We start from the raw sequence: 19,202 nt of genomic DNA on the forward strand, positions 1-19,202 counted from the left end.
CCCCTAGAATTGCACCGTGTGGACGTGCCATAGTTTACTCAGACCTGCAAGCTCTCTCCCATAGATGGATGTTTGGGTTGTTTTCAGACGTTGCTATGACAAACAGCTCTGCAGTGAGTCACTGTGTACACACTTTTTTCTGTCTTTGTGAGCAGATCTCTGGGATAAACCGCTAGACATTGGATCAATGTGTCCAAGGGTAAAGGTGTTGGCAATTTTGCTAGATTTTTCCCATAGCGTCTCCCTACAGTTGTGCTAATTTGCCCGTCCCTTGGTGACTTAGGGGAGTTCCCCCACAGACTCCCAATAGGGAGCTGTCAGCCTCAGGCTTTTAAAACTAATGTGACAGGTAAAGTTTGTGTTTCAGTGGCTGTCATGTGCCTTTGTAATGGAGGTCTTTACTGGGATAGAGTAGACCAAGGTGAATGGAGGCCAAGGGCAGGGGTGTGTCTCACCCTCTGTGCTCGCCACAAGAAGCAGCACTTGGAGCTGAGCCCTGGAGGGTTTATTATCCATTCCTGGGTGGGGTGGGGGAATCGGACTTCTAGTGAGGAGTTAGCTGGGGGCAGCAGCCCTTCACACGGGCCTGTAAGTCCCATTGTAGCTAAAGGGGGTAGGCTTCCAGCAGTCCCCGCCCTCCTCAGGGATCCATCGCTGCACATAGTTGGGGCCTTTGTCACGGGGCCACACGATCACGGTGTCCCTGGATGCCATGGATGGGTCCTCGGGGAAGAAGTTGAAGGGTCGGAGCAGGAAGCCCACGGAGTTCCCGGGGGTGGCCGTGTTGGGGATGTCCTCTGAGTGGGGGATGTGCAGGAAGCCCACTGTCACCCAGGCCACCAAGTCCTGTGGGAGAGAAGGGTGGGCAGTGCTGACGGGCTAGGAGAGGTGAGGCGTGCGAGACCCCTCAAACTCTCCTAAGGAATGGGCAGATCTGGGGACACTGAGCTTGCTCTCCACACAGCGAGGTGCTGCTGGCACAGGCCCCGGGAGGGGGCACAGCTCTAGTCAGGGGCTGGGGCTGGAAGAAGGCGGGGCCAGTACCTCTTCTTCAATGTTCTCATTGTTTCGAAGAAACTCCTCAAAGACCACAGGCGGGTCCCAGGGGTCGTTCTGGTTGTAGATGCTGCTGCTGCACAGCTCAGACTCCCGGTACTTGGTCACTGCCAGGGGGTACCTGTCGGGCAGAGCAGCCAGGTGGCTCTGGGCACTGGGGGTGGCCCAGCCCCTCCAGGCACATCTGCAGGGTCAATGACATGGCTTTCTCCGATTTCCACATCATGTCTTGGGAGCCTGTCAGTCTGACCCAGGGTCAGCAGGGGCTCAGGTGCTCAGAACAGGCCTTCCACTCCCCTCCTCAAACACAGAGCCACCCCCTGTACAACACACACACACACACACACACACACACACACACACACACGCACACACACACATACAGACCCAGAGTCTCAGACAGAAACACAGCCACCCCAGACACAGGGAAATGTAGGGAGAGGTTATGAGTCAAGCCTTGGACTGACCTGTGGCAGAGCCACATACATGTCCCAGCTTGGAGGGCAGAGCCCATCTAGCACAATTAAGCTTGACCTTAGAGTCCTCCCTTGGTCCTAGGTAGCTAATGGGCTGTGGGAGGTGCAGCAAGTGCTGCCAAAACAAGGCTCCAGTAAGGAAATAGATTTGAAACTCACAAGAACATTTAAACATGTTGATCACTCCCCTTGCTTTGCTTTGTGAGATCTGACTATAAAATAAAGCTTCGGTGAGCGTTCACCCCTGGCAGCGCTGGACGTGGTTCAGGGAAACATAGGGCAGGGTCTCCAGCCCTCCTCGCCCCCAACCTCCCAGGCCTCCTCACCTGGCCCAGGTGACAGCCCGCTCCTCCTGCCAGCCGGGCGGCAGCACCTGCTCAGCCATGGAGTGGATCTGCAGCCGGTAGCTGCGCTGGTGGCCCCAGCGGTTCTCCTTGGGGCTGGTGAAGAGCAGGTACTTGGGCAGAGTCTGTCCGAAGCGGAAGGCCGCCTGGCGCTCACGGGAGTACCCTGTCTGCTTTAGGGTTGGCTGGACCAGCCGGTGCTCCGGGCTCCAGGGGTTGGTGATGTTTTCTAGCTTCATGCCCAGCGTCTGGAAGCTATTCTTGGTGCCTGTGGGTGTGAAGGGAGATCCAGAATGAGGATCCAGCAGCCAAAGTACCCCTCCCCCCATTTTACACTGGGTTCTCCTCCCCAGACCACGTCCAGCCGCAAACCATCAGGGGCGAAGAGGGTGTCGGGGGTTCGCATGGAGCCAGCTGTGGAGTGGGAGGAAGGGATTAAACACGAAAACCTACAGGGGAACCGGAGGCCGATGGGGTCGCGGAGGCTGCGGTGGTTGCGGTGGGACTGTGGGCAGTTCCTTTGAGACCTGGGTCCCAGGTTTTGGGCTGTCCTGCAACCCCAGAGAGGGGCACCATCTTTCCCCAGGCAGGGGCTGTGTCCACCACCTGCTGTGCCCAGGGCGTGGGTGGAGGGGGCTGAGCCGGGTGGGGAGGGCGGGGTTAGGAAGGGGAGCCACCTGTCTGGTTCTGGGGGCGGTTCTGACTTGATGTCAGGCCACATCCTGCCATGAGGCCTAGGCCGCGGTGACACCATCAACCCAGGAGACACAGTGAGTAACCCCAATGGTGCTGCGTCCACCTCCAGGTGCCAGGCAGCAGCGACCTTGCTGACATCGAGGCATTGTCCTCTCTGCTACCCTGAGCGCACCTTTCTACCCAACCCACCCGACCCAGGGGTCAGCGCAGCCCCAAGGCAGGACAGGGTCCAGGCTGCCGCACCCCGGGCAGCATGGGGGCGCTGTTCACGTTCACCCCTTTCCGGGGGCTCAGGGACTCCAGCCCTGTGGGCTCAGAGCAAGTGGGGCACGTTCTCCTGATGGTGTGCCTTCGGGGTGCAGTATCGTCTCCCACAGTGGGAGTCAGTGTTTGCACACAGAGGTCTGGCCTGGGGATGTCTGGCCCCAGCGAGTCCTACCTGCCACGTCCAGGTCTACTCGGTAGTGCACCAGGTGAGTGTGCATGTTGCCGATCAAGTGCGTGTGCAGGCGTGTTCCGTGGCGCAGCCCCTCGGGCGTGTAGAAGGTGGCGTGCACATAGCCAGTGGCGTGCATCTTGGCCTCCATCACCCCGTTGGGGTAGAAGATGAAGTCCCAAATGTAGTCATAGTTGTAGACCGTGGACGTCGTCCGCAGCACCAGCACCTGGCCCTGGAGCCCTGCATAGAAGTTGAAGCCACCATTGAAGTCAGAGTTAAAGTGTCGCCGAATGGGTACCCCCGTGGGCATCTCGAAGACACAGAGGGCTCGGGGGTAGTGGACAGGGTCGTCGGCATCATAGTAGTGGACGGCATCCAGGAAGGTGGCTGTCTCTGGGCAGTCGATGCCGGGGGCCAACTCATGGGTGACGGTGCCCAAACCCCAGCCCACATCGATGTACTTGGTCTGCATGCCTGCAGGTGTGTGGCCTCCGTACAGCGCCACTGCCTCCTGGACGCTCACCTCGTAGGCAATGCGCTCCCCACCGAAATGCACGTTCAGCACCTGCAGCCCCGTGGAGGACCGCAGCCTGAAGGCGAAGCTCCAGCCCCCGTAGAGCACGGTGTTGCGCTCCAGCCTATAGCGGGGGCCTTGGGGCTGGACCAGGTGGGGGCCTTTCACGGTCATGGGGCTGGGGAAGTGCCCACGTGGCTTGTAGGACGAGAAGAGGGGTGGCTCCTCCGTGCCCTCAGCCCCCTTGCCCTCGGGGAGCGGGTCCTCCAGCACCACCACGTCCACCTCTCCAGCATCGTACTTCCGGGCCAGCTCTTCTGGGCTTCGGTAGAACTTCCCATTGTACCAGACCTGCTCCACCGCCCAGTCCTGGGCGTTCATGCTGCTGTGGTCCAGGAGGAGCTCCAGGCCTGTGGGGTGCAAGAAGAAGCCTTCCACAAAGCGCTCCAAGATGAACCAGGTGCGGCGCTCGCCCGAGGCCAAGCCCCGAGGGGCCACGTCGGTGAAAGTCAGGCATCGGGTGTGACAGTCCTGGAAGGAGAAGCCCGTGGTGTCCAGGAAAAATTGGTGCAAGGGCCTGGTGGCCTCCTGCAGGGTGTGGCTCAGTAGGACATACTCCGCCGAGGAGATGGGCCTGGAGTTCCAGGACACCTGGTGCCCAGGCCTGGGGGGCAGAGGGCGCAGGTAGTGGGGCCTTGGCAGGGGCCCCACGACAAACTCGGTGATGTTGGGATGATCTTGGCCTCCGAAGAAGATGACGGCACGCGCCTCCCGAACAGGCCGCCTCTGACCGTGGTCCAGAAATTTCAGCACCTGCTGCTTCCTGGGCAGCAGCATCTCAATGAGGAACACAGTGTTCTTGGCGATGGTTGATCCTTGGGAGGGCTCCAGCCTCAGGTCCTTCCGGGACCAAAGGAAGCTGCGCACGGCCTTCATCTCCTCTGTGCTCAGGTCTGCGAACACCGCGGCCTGGCTGTGCAGGGTCCGTGGGGAGTGGTTTGCCATAGCCAGCGTCTGCAGCATCAGGATGGCAGCCATGACCCAGCCGAGGGCCGGGCTTTCTCGCCTCATGGCTCTAGAATGTGGAAAGATGAACTCAGTTGTTTTATGGGAAGACATGGATTTCCACTAGGCTGGCCCCGTAGTTTCCTAATAGACACAGTGTTGGGGGCCAGATGTAAGCTGGCAAGGTCCTTGCACCTGAAGGGGCTTGTAATGCTGGGACCCTTACCCACACAGTTTTCCCAGACTTGTTTGGATGGCGATTATCAGTAGAATGAGAGCAACATTTGTAGAATGAGAACAGCCTTTCATAGCTTACCAAGAAGTCTGTAACTATTTACTGAGATATGCTGTACTGAGAACTTGTCCTTCTGCTGTGTCTCTCCTTAGAGATTAAGAGGAACAAAGAATACATTCCTCTTGACAGACCTCCTATTCAGTGTGTTATGTCTAAATATGATTGCGTGGATAATAAAGTTGCTTCAGTTCATCGAGAGAACTGGAGTAATCCCGATCCCACTTTCCTGTCTTTCTTTCTTTTCTCAATTCCCACCTCCCTGCCTCAGTCTGGCTCAACCTTGTCAGGCTGGCATGACAACACAGCTTCATCCCTTGGCCGCCATGCCAGCCAGAGGCCATGCTGGGGCAGCGGGGGCCCCAGGATGCTCAGACCTGTGCTTTCCATTGATTTTAATTCTACACTGTCTTCGCTTGTCTGTAAGCCTTGTTTAGTCCTGCAGATTTTCTTACCTACGTCAACTCCGCTTTCCCCTTATATGTGCATTATCTCAGCGTGGCTGCACCTCCACCTTTAGAGTGACTCAACCAGGGCCTGTGACACAGGGCACCCCTCCAAATGCACTTCTTATGTCCTGTGTCTGGATGAAAATGAGGTGCTGTGATAAACATAAACCCTTCCCTGGGCAGGTCATGGTGGGTAGCGATGGCCTGGGCCACGAAAAGTTTTTAAGCCAGCCCTGGCCACTGTTGCTGTCCATCTAGGTTAACACACCTTTGAAATACCACAGTGACCCTCTTTTTCATCCCCTCCGAGGTGTAACCATCCTCAAGGGAGCACACAATCTTGTCAATTGAGCATTGGCCCTTGCTTTCTTGCATCTTCATATCATCTTTCTCAACTCCAAATGTGTGAGACTACAAACTGTCATTCTTGGGAGGACTTGAGATCCTGCTTCCTGTCACTTGTCATCAGTTTTGGCTCAAATAAACTCTTATGAAAATTATCTATAGGTTTGAATGTTTCTTATGTTGACATGGGTATTAATAGTAGAACTATATTTTTGATATACCAGAATTTTTTTCATTCTAAAATTTGAAATGCAGTGCAGAAGTTCAAAGAGTGGGCTCTGGTGTCAGGCTGCCTGGTTTCAAGAGCTACATGTCCCGCCACTAGGACCAGCTGTGTGACCTTGGGCAGGTTGCTTAAACTCTCTGGGCTTCCATTTTCTCAATTGTACAATGGAAATAAACAACCACGGTACCTAATTCTTAGGGCGTTGAGGGAAATCAATTGGTCAGTAGAATAATGTGTTTAGAACTGTGCTTACCGTCTAGGAAGCACTCAATAATCCCAAGCTACTCTTCTTTTTAAAAAATTTTTTTTTTATTGATTTCAGAGAGAGAGATAGAAACAACAATGATGAGAATCATTGATTGGCTGCCTCCTGCACGCCCCCTACAAGGATCAAGCCTGCCACCTGGACATAGACCCAGACCAGGAATCAAACTATGACCTCCTGGTTCATAGGTTGACACTCAATCACTGAGCCACCACGGCCGGTGCTACTCTTCTTTTTAAAAGCCAACCTTCTGGAGACGCTCAGTGGAACCAGAAGATTTTAAATTTGAGCAGCATAGACGGATTTGACTGAGATTAGGCTGTAGACTATGGCTGAGTGAGGACCAGTTGGCCAGTGCTGCCCGGCTGCTTTGTGTCCTTGGTGGGGCGCTCAGGTTGTGGCTGATTGACCATCTGTGGCTCCTAAGAGGGCACTTCAGGGTGTGGCCATCCCAGGTGGTGGTACAGGGAGATGTCCTTTCCCCTTCCATTTTGTGGGTGGGTGTGGTCTTCACTCATAGCCCATCCCCCAGGACAGCCAATCAGTCCCTGTGCCTCGTCCTGTCCCCCTGGCCCTGGTTCAAGGCCGGGGACTCACCTGACTTTGTGCTGTCCAGCCTGAAGAGATGGGTGAGACACAGCAGCCCTGGGGGAAGCCAGAGATCACAGAAGGCTACGGGGTGAGCTCTTGTTTTACTATTACATTTTGGGTCAGCCTCCTTTTAAAAATAGACTTTACTTTTTTAGAGCAGTTCTAGGTTCACAGCAAAATTGAGCACAAGGTACAAAGACTCCCAATCTGCTCCTTGCCCCCGGCATGTACAGTCTCCCTCATTATCAACACTCCTCACCAGAGTGGTGCATTTGTTACGATCAGTGAACCTACACTGACACATCATTAGCACCCAAAGTCCATAGTTTATCTCAGGGTTCACTCTTGGTGCTGTACATTCTATGGTTTGGACAGATGTGTACTGACATGTAACCGCCATTGCTAATCCTATGGAGTAGTTTCACTGCCCTAAAAATCCTCTGTGCTCAGATACTCAGCCCTCCCCACCCCAACCCCTGATCTTTTACCATCTCCATAATTGGCTGCCTTTTCCAGAATGTCATAAGGTTGGGCTCACCAGTCTGTAGCCGTTTCAGACTGGCTTCGTTCACTCAGGAATATGTATTTAAGTTCCTAATGTCTTTTCTTGGCTGGGCCCTCATTTTTAGAACTGCTTATCCCCAAATGCCTTTCTGCTCTGTAGAAGAGGGAGGTGACGTGGCTGTCCCTTTAAGCTTATCCTCCCCAGCACAGTCCTGTGTGTGGTGCCCCAGCTGGAAGCCAGGCGATGGACTTTGGCATTGAAACCACTGGAAGGGAGAACGTGGCTGCCAGAGTGCTCTGCTCCTCTCTGCCTGAGAACAGCATCCAGCTCCCCACTGAGCCTTTACCATCTCGCCTCTGGGAGGTTGCCCCTGGCTTTCTGGGCCTTTCGGGTTTTCATTTCTCCTGGCCCCACACTCCAGGCCTCGCTTCCCTCCCCTACCAGCCATCCCCTTTTCAACTCTTCCGATGGCCCATCAGAACATACCTGTGTGCTCTGCTCCTCTTCCCTCTGCAGGCAGCCTTTGTCTGAGCTCCTTCTGGAGCTTTATGGCTCTGTTGGGCCCGCCCTATTGGGAGGGACAGGGTGAGGGCTGGGTCAACCAAGGTGGGGACCCACGTAGGGCTCAGGGGGCTCCCAGAGGGCTGGGGTGGTGGCCAAGGATGGGCACGGGGCTCCGCAGCCATGGGGTCCTGTTGCCCCTAGAAGTACCCAAGTTTGGAAATGCCCCAGGCCTCCACTACTTAAGCTTGGGGTTCACTTCTGTTTCTCCCCAAACTGTGTCCCAGTTGTCTGTTTCCTTGAATTCCTCCTGCCACAGGGCCCCATCCATAGGAGCTGTCTATGGTGTCATATTCCCTCTTGGGAGCAATGCGAGCTGTGTGATGTCATAATTTATTAAAGTAAATGTTGAGTTTCAGAGGCCAGAGATAAAGACAAGAGGAAATTTACCAGCAAGCAGTCTCAGCTGAAGCGGATGGAGGGACAAAGGCAGAGGCTGATAGAGTCGGACACCAACAACAAAAATAGGGAACCTGACCCACATATAGGAATAGGAGCCAGAGCCTGAGCCAGAGTCAGAGCCAGAGCAGCACAGGGAGTGTGAAGCCACTGAGCTGAGACTCTGGAACAGTGGTTCTCAACCTTCTGGTCCTTTAAATACAGTTCCTCATGTTGTGACCCAACCATAAAATTATTTTCGTTGCTACTTCATAACTGTAATGTTGCTACTGTTATGAATCGTAATGTAAATATCCAATATGCAGGATGGTCTTAGGTGACCCCTGTGAAAGGGTCATTCGACCGCCAAAGGGCTCAGGACCCACAGGTTGAGAACCGCTGGTCTAGAAGAAGTCTTCTTTGCATCCTGGAGACTCTGACAGGATTCCGAAAGAACGGAGGGAATGGCTGGGAGAAAGTCCTCAGGATGGCTGTGGCCAGGGCCCAGAGAAAGGAGAAAGGACGGGGGTGGGGGGGTGGGGGGAGGCACCCGTGCAGGGAGGGGACACAGTACAAAGGTGGCTTAGTTAGATGACAAGGGCAAGCTTGGCCTTGGAAGAAAAAACCAAGAGGTCTTTATCCCCTTAATCACCAAGTCTTGAGTGCTTATTTTTTATTGTTATATGACTTTTGTATTTATTTTATCTTCTTTTTTTAATTCACATCCGAGGATATGTTTTTATTTGATTTTAGAGAGAAAGGAAGGGAGAGAGAGAGACCGAGAGAAACATTGATGTGAGAGAAACCTCTATCTGTTGCCTCCCTTACGTGCCCTGACTGGGCACTGAACTGGCAACGTAGGTATGTGCCCTGGCCAGGAATCAAACCAGCAACCTTTTGGTATACCAGACGATGCACCAACCAACCAAGCCACCTGGCCAGGCTGACTTTTGTATTTCTCATTATTAACATCCTGCTACTTTCGCTGCAAGTGATTTCAGTATTTATTGGCAGCTAGATAAAGGAAGGAGAAAATAGTTAACCTGATATTTGTTTGCAATTATAGAAGGCCCTTGGAGTCTCCAAGGAAGGCAATTAGCTTTAAATGCATAAAAGATGATTGATTCAGTGACTTCACTTACGTCTTTCTCCCTCAGTCATGGGGTCACCATGGAGACTTGAGCAAGTTTGCATTCTAAGAGAGTTGTAGGAACAACCTGACATTGAGAAGTGCAGCCTGTTTCTATTCTACAAAGGACATCATAACCCAATGAATGGAGTGAGGACAGATTGGGAGAAGATGCAAATAAAGATTAGAAGAGAAAGGGACCACAGGCAAAGGAATGAAGTTTGGCCTTTAGTTCACACCATACACAAAAATTCACTCAAAATAGATCAAAGACCTAAATGACAAAACCATAAAACCCTTAGAAGAAAACATAGGAGTAAATCTTCTTGACCTTGGGTTTGGCAAAGGATTCTTAGCTATGACCCAAAAGCACAAACAACCAAGGAAAAAAACAGATAAATAAGACTCCTTTAAAATCATAAAATTTTGTACTTCTAAGGATATCAAGGAAGTGAAAAGACAACCTTCAGAATAGGAGAAAAACATTCACAAATCATATATCTGATGAAGGAGTTGTCTGCAGAATATATAAGAACTCTTGCAACTCAATAATAAAAGGACAATAATTCAATTAAAAAATAGGCAAAGGATCTGAATAGACATTTCTCCAAACAAGACACAGAAGTGGACAATATGCACATGAAAAGATGCTCAACATTATTAGTCATCAGGGAAGTGCAAATAAAAATCACAGCAAGATACCTACTTTGCACCTACTGGGTTGGCTAGAATAAAAAAGTCAGATAACAAGTGTTGGTGAGAATGTGGAGAAATCAGAACCCTAATACATGTTGAGGGGACTGTAAATGGTACAGCCACTTTAGAAAAACTGTCTGGCAGGTCCTCAAACAATTAAATATCGAGTTACCACATGGTCCAATAATTCCACTCCTAGGTATATACCCAAGAAAGTGAAGACATAGTTCCACACAGAAACTTGAACAGACATGCTCATAGCAGTGTTATTCATAGTAGCCAGAAGGTAGAAACAATCCAAGTGTCCATTATGTGATGAAGAGATAAACAAATTGTGACAGTGAATGTCAGTTGGCATTAAAAAGGAATGGAGTAGTGATGCATGCGACAATGTGGACATTGGCTCAGTGAAAGAAGCCAGTTAAAAAACCACATATAATGCCAGGCCATTATGGTTCCGTGGTGAGAACTAGGAGGTCATGGTTTGATTCCCAGTCAGGGCAAATGCCCTAGTTGTGGGCTTGATCCCCAGTGTGGGGTATGCAGGAAGCAGCCAATCAATGATTCTCTATCATCATTGATGTCTCTCTCTCTCCCTCTCCCTTGCTCTCTGAAATTAATAAAAAGATTTTTTTCAAAAGACCACATATTATGTAACTCCATTTAAATTAATGTCCAGAACAGACAATTTTATCAAGACAGAAAGTAGTTAGTAGTTGCTTAGGGTGGGGCTGGGAGTGAAAGATGACAGCTAAGGAAAAAGGATGTCTTTTTGAGGTGATGAAAGAACTCTAAAATTGACTATGGAAAGGGTTGTGTATATTTGTGAGTATACTGAAATCCATGAATTATTCACTTTGTGGGTGAATTTTATGGTATGTGAATGATAGCTCAAGAAAGCTGTGTTGTTGTTTTTTTAAAAGTGAAAGACGGGGGATGTAAAGTACAGCATAGGGAACATAATTGATACTATAGTAATAACTATGAATGATGTCAGGTGGGTATCAGATTTATGGGAGATCTCTTTGGAAGTTATGTAAATGTCTACTCACTGTTGTACTTCTAAAACTCATATGATAGTGTATGGTAATTGAAAAATTAAAACAATCCTATATAATAAGGAGCTAATAAGCTAATTAGACTGAACAGCAGAATGATTATCCTGACAATCTTCCAGAAGAAGCCAGGGCTGTGAGGGCCAAGGCAGCCGTGGTTGCAAGGGCCAAGCCCCTTGCATGAATTTCGTGCATCAGGGCTCAAGTTTTTAAATAAAAAATTAATTATGATTTAAAAAGACAGAAACGAATATGTAGAATGCACAGGAAGTCCTAAAAATCAGCCGAAATGAGGAAGCGATCACATTGGAAACATGCGTAAAGGACCTGCAGGCAACTTACAGAAGGGGAAACCAACAGAGCTCAAGGGACAGGAAAAGAGGCTCAAAGCCAGTGGTAATCAGGGTAATGCAAACTACTCCACAACGAGGTCGACTTCTACAGGCATTGCTGGCTGGAATGAGAAAGCTGGATGAGGCCCAGTGTGGGCAGAGACTGGGGAAGTGGGAATCTCAGGCAGGGCTTGGGGAGTATGGGGCTGTGGATGACCCAGCAGTCAGTATCACCATCCGCAGTAAGGAAGGGGCAGTGAGAGTCACGGGCGCTGCAGGACACAGACAGGCCTTGTTGTGCTCATGTGGACGAAGGGCTGGAGGCCATCCACGTGTCTGTCCATCACCAGGAGTGGCAGGCAGTGCTCACGGTGCGGTGCGGTACTGTGCATCTGTGGATGCAAAGACGTCGATGACCACACAGCAACTCACTGGAGTGGGTCTTAAGGAGGTAGGAGGAAAGGGGGGATGAGGACACATTTGTAATACCTTAACTAATAAAAAAAAAAAAGAAGAAGAAAAAAAGAAGGTAGGAGGAAAGAGGAAGAATGAGAGAGCACAGTACCATCACACAAACTAGCATCCCACAAAGCCACCGGGCACGTTTTCAAGAACAGATAGAAAGGAAAGGATAGACACTAATTAACACTTTAGAATGATTGCCTGGGAAGAGTGGGTGTGGGCACACACACACACACACACACACACCTCAGAACGACAAGAGAGAGGCCCTTATGGCCAGTGATGGTGAGGTCCGTGCACGGAGGCCCACAGCTAACTCCGTTTGGCAGTGGCTGTTCATGCGCAGTACCCGAAAGGCTCGAGGAGAAGGGTTGAGTGTCTGTGGGTCACCACCCAGGGCAGGTGGCCTGGGAGCAGGGACACTGCTGGTCACACAGCTGGAGGGTGCCGGGTGCTGAGGGCCAGCAGTGCTCTGTGTGCCGGCGGTGAGCACGGAGTCTACTTTTTAAGTGAAGGAGTGCATAAACGTATAGAAGGTAAATAATACTACAAGGCAGCGTGACATAGGTGCAACGTGAGTTATGAGGGCGTGTCCTGCAGGAGTTGGAAGGCGATGGCCCTCAGACTGCAAGTCCCTCCAGGCCAGGGGCTCTGTCTCCCTGTGTTAGACTCCCAGGGCTGCCCTAACAAACCCCCCAAACTGGGGTGGGGGGTGGAGGGGGGCTTCAAACAACAGAAATTGGAGACCAAGATGGCGGCATAGGTAAACACCGGAGACCGCTGCCGCAAACAACCATTTCAAAAATACAACTAAAAGACGGAACGGACATCACCCAGAACCACAGGAAGGCTGGCTGAAGAGAGACTCTACAACCAGAAGGAAAGAGAACAGCAAATCGAGGCTCAGAGGCGGCGCAGTGTGGAAAATACAAAGGTACCGAGGTGCGCGCGCAAAGCGGGCTGGTGGCTGAGGGCGCGGTTGTCGTTTTCTGTCGGGAGGGAGTCTCAGACTCTGGGCTCCAGATCCGGGCGAGTATCTAGGGACCCAGACTCAAACGGGAGAAGCGGGATTATCCGGCATCAGTTGGAACCTGAGGGCAGCTTTCTCTCCGAGGTTTGCAGCGGCTGCCGGGGTTCTGAGAAGCAGAGCCTCTGGGAACGGGACTGAGCGTGGCCATAACTGCTCCCTCCACCCGCCCTGCTGATCCCGCCCCGCCCAAACCCTGCGCACAGCCATTTGCCGATCACCTCAGGCAAAGGCTGGATTAGCGCCTCCCCAGAGGGCAGACGTTTTCCATACAGCTGATTCCTATAGCCAGTCGGCCTGGTGGTCAAACCCCTCTAGTGTTAACTACAACAATTAAGGCTTGGCTAGAACAAGACTGCGCACAGAGACCACAAGGGGGTGCACCAAGAAAGCATAAAAGATGCGGAGACAAAAAAACATGACAGAAATGGAGGATATGGAGCTAAGAATCGCAATTTTGAGGGCTTGCCATAAATTTGTGCAGAGCCTCACGAAAACTAATGAGACCCTCGATGCTACAATAAAGAAATTAGAAAGTAAGCATACACGGACTGAAATAAAGAATATTATACCCAATAGCAGACCAGAGGAGTACAATAATCAAACCAAAGATTCGACAAAAAACACCCAATTGGAAAAACAAAATGAAAAAAGAATCCGAAAGTGTGAAGATAGTGTAAGGAGCCTCTGGGACAGCTTTAAGCGGTCTAATATCAGAATTATTGGAGTGCCAGAAGATGAGAGACAGCAAGATTTTGAAAACCTATTTCAAGAAATAATGGCAGAAAACTTCCCCCATCTGGAGAAAGAAATGGACTTACAGGTCCAAGAAGCACAGAGAACCCCAAACAAAAGGAATCCAAAGAGGACCACACCAAGACACATCATCATTAAAATGCCAAGAGCAAAAGACAAAGAGAAAATCTTAAAAGCAGCAAGAGAAAGAGGCTCAATTACCTACAAGGGAATACCCATACGACTGTCAGCTGATTTCTCAACAGAAACTTTGCAGGCCAGAAGGGAATGGCAAGAAATATTCAAAGTGCTGAATACCAAGAACCTACAACCAAGATTACTTTATCCAGCAAAGCTATCATTCAGAATTGAAGGTCAGATAAAGAGCTTCACAGATAAGGAAAAGCTAAAGGAGTTCATCACCGCCAAACCAGTATTATATGAAATGCTGAAAGGTATCCTTTAAGAAGAGGAAGAAGAAGAAAAAGGTAAAGATACAAATTATGAACAACAAACATGCATCTATCAACAAATGAATCTAAGAATCAAGTCAATAAATAACCTGATGTACAGAATGAACTGGTGATTATAATAGAATCAGGGACATAGAAAGGGAATAGACTGACTATTCTTGGGGGGAAAAGGGGTGTGGGAGATGCGGGAAGTGACTGGACAAAAATCATGCACCTATGGATGAACACAGTGGGTGGGGAGTGAGGGTGGAGGGTGGGGTGGGAGCTGGAAGGAGGGGAGTTATGGGGGGAAAAAAGAGGAACAAATGTAATAATCTGAACAATAAAGTTTTAATTAAAAAAACAACAACAAAACAACAGAAATTGATTCTCTCACAGGTCTGGAGGCTGAAAGTCTGACATCAAGATGTCCACATGGCTGTGCTCCCTCTGAAGACTCCAGGGCAGGGGCGGTCCTTCCTTGCTCCTTTCAGCTTCTAGTGCAGTGATGGCGAACCTTTTGAGCTCGGCGTGTCAGCATTTTGAAAAACCCTAACTTAATTCTGGAACCGTGTCACATATAGAAATTTTTTTATATTTGCAACCATAGTAAAACAAAGACATATTTTTGATATTTATTTTATATATTTAAATGCCATTTAACAAAGAAAAATCAACCAAAAAAATGAGTTCGAGTGTCACCTCTGACTCGCGTGTCATAGGTTCGCCATCACTGTTAGTGTTTCTGGCACCCCTTGGCACCGCTTGGTTCCTTGGATTGTAGATGCATCACTCCAGTCTCTGCCCCATTGTCACATGGTGCTGTCCCCTGTGTGTCTGTACCTCTGTGTCTCTTTTCTTCTTACAAGGCATCAGTCATTGGATCAGGGCCCACCTGACTCAGGTAGGACTTCATTGTAACTAATTACATCTGCAATGACCCTATTTCTAAGTAAGGGCACATTCTGAGACTCCAGGAAGGGTGAATTTTGGGGGGACACTACCGACCCAGCACACCCCCTTCTGTGAGCCCCACTTTGAAGATGGCTGGCTCTTGGCAAGGGAGGGAATCCAGGGGCCTGTGCTCTGGGCTGCTGCCATGCCGAGGGCTCCACAGAGGGGCGGACAGGGGTGAGCAGTGCCAGGAGCTGAGATGGGTGCTGTGTTCCCAGGGCCAGGAGCAGGGTGGGGTCCTGGGCAGACTCAGGTGGTGCCTAGGAAGGCAGAGTAGAAGAGGTGTCTGGGGGGACGTAGGTAGAGAGAGGAACCCTTCTGGGCACTTCTGTAGAGATGTGGGTGGAGAGGAGGGACTTGAGGGAAGCCACAGGGACTTTGGAGAAAGGGAAGCCTTTAAGAATGATCTTGAGGATGCTGAGACAAATGTAGCCGTTGGGCAGACATGCTGGGTGAAGCCATTGTTTTTGACTCAACCACCCGCTCTTTCCCCAGCTCACCACCCTCAGCTCCTCTTCATTGTAGGTGACCTTGATTTCTGAGGTGCAGTTCCTCCCTTCTTGGGGTTAATGATTAGTGGCGGTTACAGATAACAGCTGGGCAAAGATTGTGTCCTGTAGCTTCTGGGCTGCCTGCCTTTCTTAAAGGGGCAGAACAGTGGCCTTGGGGATGAAGATATACCCAACAGGCAGGATGTCCAGTTTTGGGGAGGGGCAGCATACTGTGTAAAGACAGATTAAATGTCGGGGGTTACCGTCCAGAGATCGCAGTTCACAGCTTTCTCATTGCTAAGTTTTGATATTTTGTTTTCAGAAAGTCACACCAAACCAGAGACAATTGGAATAATCTGGAAAGTGGGATTGTTTTCATGGAACCATGGGAAGGAAAGATTCCCACAGGTGTCTGTGCTGGGGCCCTCTGGGGGTGGGTCCGAGAAATGCCTCGATTAAATCTCCAGGCCGAAGAAGCCAGATTTCATCTCTGATGAGTAAAGACTGGTTTACAAAGAGAAACGCCCACAGTTTTCCACATGCAGTCCTGAGGGGCCCTGGCACTATGGATGCTTTGAGTCTGACAGCTCTTTGTTATGGGACTGTCCATCTGTGCATCCTAGGAAGTTTAGCAGCATGCCTGGCCTGTACCCACTAGATGCCAGCAATACCCCACACCTCCCACCCCAGTGGCAAGTTTCATTCTTTTTATGGCTGAGTAATGTTCCATTGTATATATGCACCACTTTTTTAAAAATATGGTTTTAAAATTGACTTTAGAGAGAGAGAGAGGAAGGGGGAGAGAGATAGATATAGAAACATTAATGAGAGAGAACATCCATCGACTGCCTCCTGCATGCCCCCCACAGGTGATCAGGTCTGAAACCCAGGAATCGAACCGGCATCCTCTTGGTACCTGGGTCAATGCTCAACCACTAGACCACACTAGCCGGGTGCAACTCTTCTTCTTTATCCGTTCATCTATTGATGGACACTTAGGTTGCTTCCGTATCTTAGCTATTGTAAACAATGCTGCAATGAACATAAGGGTGCATGTATCTTTTTGAATTAGTGTTTTAGTTTTCTTCAGAAGTGGAATTGTTAGGTGGTATGGCAGCTCTACTTTTACTTTTTTGAGGAATCGCCATACTGTTTTCCATAGTGGTTGTACCAGTTTATAATCCCATCAACAGTGCACAGGAGTTTCCTTTCTCCACATCCTCCTCAGCACTTATTTGTTGAGTTTTGGATCACAGTCATTAGGATTGGTTGTTCACAAGTCTGTCTCTTCTACTGCTTCCTTGAAGGCAGGGACTGTATCTTAATTTCTTCAAATATACAGAGACCAGTACAGTGCCTGGCAGAGTGTGAGTGTTGATGTCTTGCTTTTAGAGTAAATGAATAAACATATTGGGTAGATGAGGTAGATGGAAGAGATGTTAGGAACCCGGATGTCAGGAACATTTTGATGAATTGGTGTGTGGCATTCTAACAAAACAACAACAACCACATGCTTGATAGCAAGGCTTCAACCAGTTTCACCCCAACTTTATTTATTTAATTGACTTATACCATTGTGTAAATGTAGGGTGTGGAATGTGCTGGTTTGATACACTTACATATTGCAATATGATTACTACTGTAGCATTGGCTGACACCTCCATCAGATCGCATAATTACCATTTCTTGTTTTATGATGAAAACATTTAAGATTTATTCTCTGCCTGGCCAGTGTTGCCTAGTGGTTGAGCATCAACCTGTGAACCAGGAGGTCACGGTTTGATTCCTGGTCAGGGCATGTGCCCGGGTTGTGGGCTTGATCCCCAGTAGGGGTTGTACAGGAGTCAGCTGATTGATGATTCTCTCTCATCATTGATGTTTCTATCTCTCCCTCTCCCTTCCGCTCTGAAATCAATTAAAATATATTAAAAATTTATTCTCATAGCAACTTTCATGTATATTATACAATGTTGTCATCTATAATCACAAATCTGTGCATTGGATCCCCAGAACTTATTCATGTCTAACTGGAAGTTTGTACTCTTTCATCACTATCTCTCTATTCCTAGAACCCCCTGGCCCTGGTAACCACCATTCTACTCTCTCTTTCTTACAAGTTTTATTTTTTAAATTTCATATGTAAGTGATATTGTACAGTATTTGCCTTTCTCTGTCTGACTTATTTCACTTAGCATAATGCCCTGAAGGTCCAGCTATGTGGTTGCAAATGGCAGGGTTTCCTTCTTTCTCATGGCGGAATAATATTCCAATGTACATACCACATTTAAGGCTTCCATACCTTGGCTATTGTGAATAATGCTGCAATAAACATGGAAATTCAGAAATCTCCTTGAGATCCTGTTTTCATTTCCTTTGGAAATATACTCAGAAGTGAGATAGCTGGCTCATAAAGTAGCTCTATTTTTAATTTTTGAGGACCTTCCATACTGTTCCATAGTGGCTGCATTAATTTATATTCCCATTAACAGTGCATGAAGGTTCCCCTTTCTCCACATTTTCATCAACACTTATCTCTTATCTTTTTGATATAGCCATTCTAACAGATGTGAGGTGATATCTCATTGTGGTTTTGATTTGCATTTTCCCGATGATTCCTGATGTTGAGCACCTTTTCATATACCTGTTGGCCATTTGCACTATGTCTTCTCTGGAAAAATGTCTATTTAATTTCTCTGCCCATTTTTAAATCTATTTAAATGACTATCTAGTTTCTCTGCCTTTTTGTTATTGAGTTAAGTTCTTTGCATGTTTTCAATGATTAACCCCTTATCAGATATATGATTTGCAAATATTTTCCCCCGTTCTGTAAGGTGCCTTTGCACTGTTGTTTCTTTTGCTGCACAGCCTTGTCGTTTGATGTAGCCCTTCAATGAGGTCCCTAGTAAGATGGCCACATAGCTGGGGTATTGGGTGATCAAATGGGGCAAGAGTCTTTCTATGGTATCACAGGCCACGTAGGGCAAGGACAGCTGAGAGTGGTGTGGGTTAGCTTGGCTGCAGGACGTAGGGCCTGAGTGGTCTACCAGGCCCCGCATTCAGAAGGGCCTCAGTTTAACGCTCTGTTATCACTGTCTTTAAGATCTTAACTTCTGAACAAGGGGCTGCACATTATCATCATTTTATGCTGGGCTCTGCAATTGATGTAGCTGGTCCTGGCTTTAGAAGGTCAAGGTCTAGACTTGACTTTAGAAGGCCAAGGAGGGGTACGGCAAGGGGACAGGGTGGAGGGCAGTCAGGCCAGCCCAAAGCAGGGAGTGAAGGTAGAAGAGATGGGTTGATAACATTAAGGGGTGAGGCTGAATTGCAGGGGGGCCTAGGTTAGGGATCAGAAGGAGGCTGCAGGCAGATTGGAGGCAGCAGCAGAAAGGTAACAGGTAATTGAGGCCAAAGTCTCAGATGCCTGATTCTGGCCACAGCCCTGCCACCTCCTCTTCCTTGTTTACAGTTGGCTCATTCAGTCCCGTGCCCCGTGCCCCGTATCCAAAGACTGCTGCACCAGGGCTGGTCTCTCTGAGAGCAAATGCCCACTTACTTTTACAGAACCAGGTCTGGAGGGAGGTTGGGGACATTTGCATGATCAGGCACTGTTAGGTTAGGTGGCTCAGGAGGCGGTGTAGGAAATAAAGAGAGTTGATCAGAAAAGGAAGGAAAGGGAGGTTTTATTCTGCATCCTGGGTGACCCACGAACCCCAAAGACAGGGCACGT

At 49.2% G+C, this 19,202-nt stretch overlaps 1 protein-coding gene across 1 annotated transcript; it reads right to left on the reverse strand.

The window, feature by feature from the left end:
• Positions 1-490: 490 nt before the first annotated feature.
• Positions 491-7,711, reverse strand: LOC139016079 (diamine oxidase [copper-containing]-like). The gene is made up of 5 exons (XM_070423668.1): positions 7,690-7,711; positions 3,012-4,600; positions 1,859-2,144; positions 1,045-1,177; positions 491-846 (listed from the first exon to the last, which is right to left on the reverse strand). The coding sequence occupies exons 2-5, from the start codon at positions 4,594-4,596 to the stop codon at positions 577-579; spliced, it is 2,274 nt and encodes a 757-aa protein (XP_070279769.1). The 5' UTR covers positions 4,597-4,600; positions 7,690-7,711; the 3' UTR covers positions 491-576.
• Positions 7,712-19,202: the final 11,491 nt, after the last annotated feature.

This window comes from Myotis yumanensis, unplaced genomic scaffold (assembly GCF_028538775.1).
Source record: "Myotis yumanensis isolate MYYU_CA2020_CCGP unplaced genomic scaffold, mMyoYum1.0.hap1 SCAF_9, whole genome shotgun sequence".
Lineage (NCBI taxonomy): Eukaryota > Metazoa > Chordata > Mammalia > Chiroptera > Vespertilionidae > Myotis > Myotis yumanensis.

Excerpts from the sequence above, each read along its gene's own strand:
- LOC139016079 (XM_070423668.1), bottom strand. The coding sequence starts at position 4,596 with ATGAGGCGAGAAAGCCCGGCCCTCGGCTGGGTCATGGCTGCCATCCTG. Across the intron at positions 2,145-3,011 it reads AGTAGACCTGGACGTGGCAG|GCACCAAGAATAGCTTCCAG; the intron begins GTAGGACTCGCT and ends TCACACCCACAG. Across the intron at positions 1,178-1,858 it reads CGGGCTGTCACCTGGGCCAG|GTACCCCCTGGCAGTGACCA; the intron begins GTGAGGAGGCCT and ends TCTGCCCGACAG.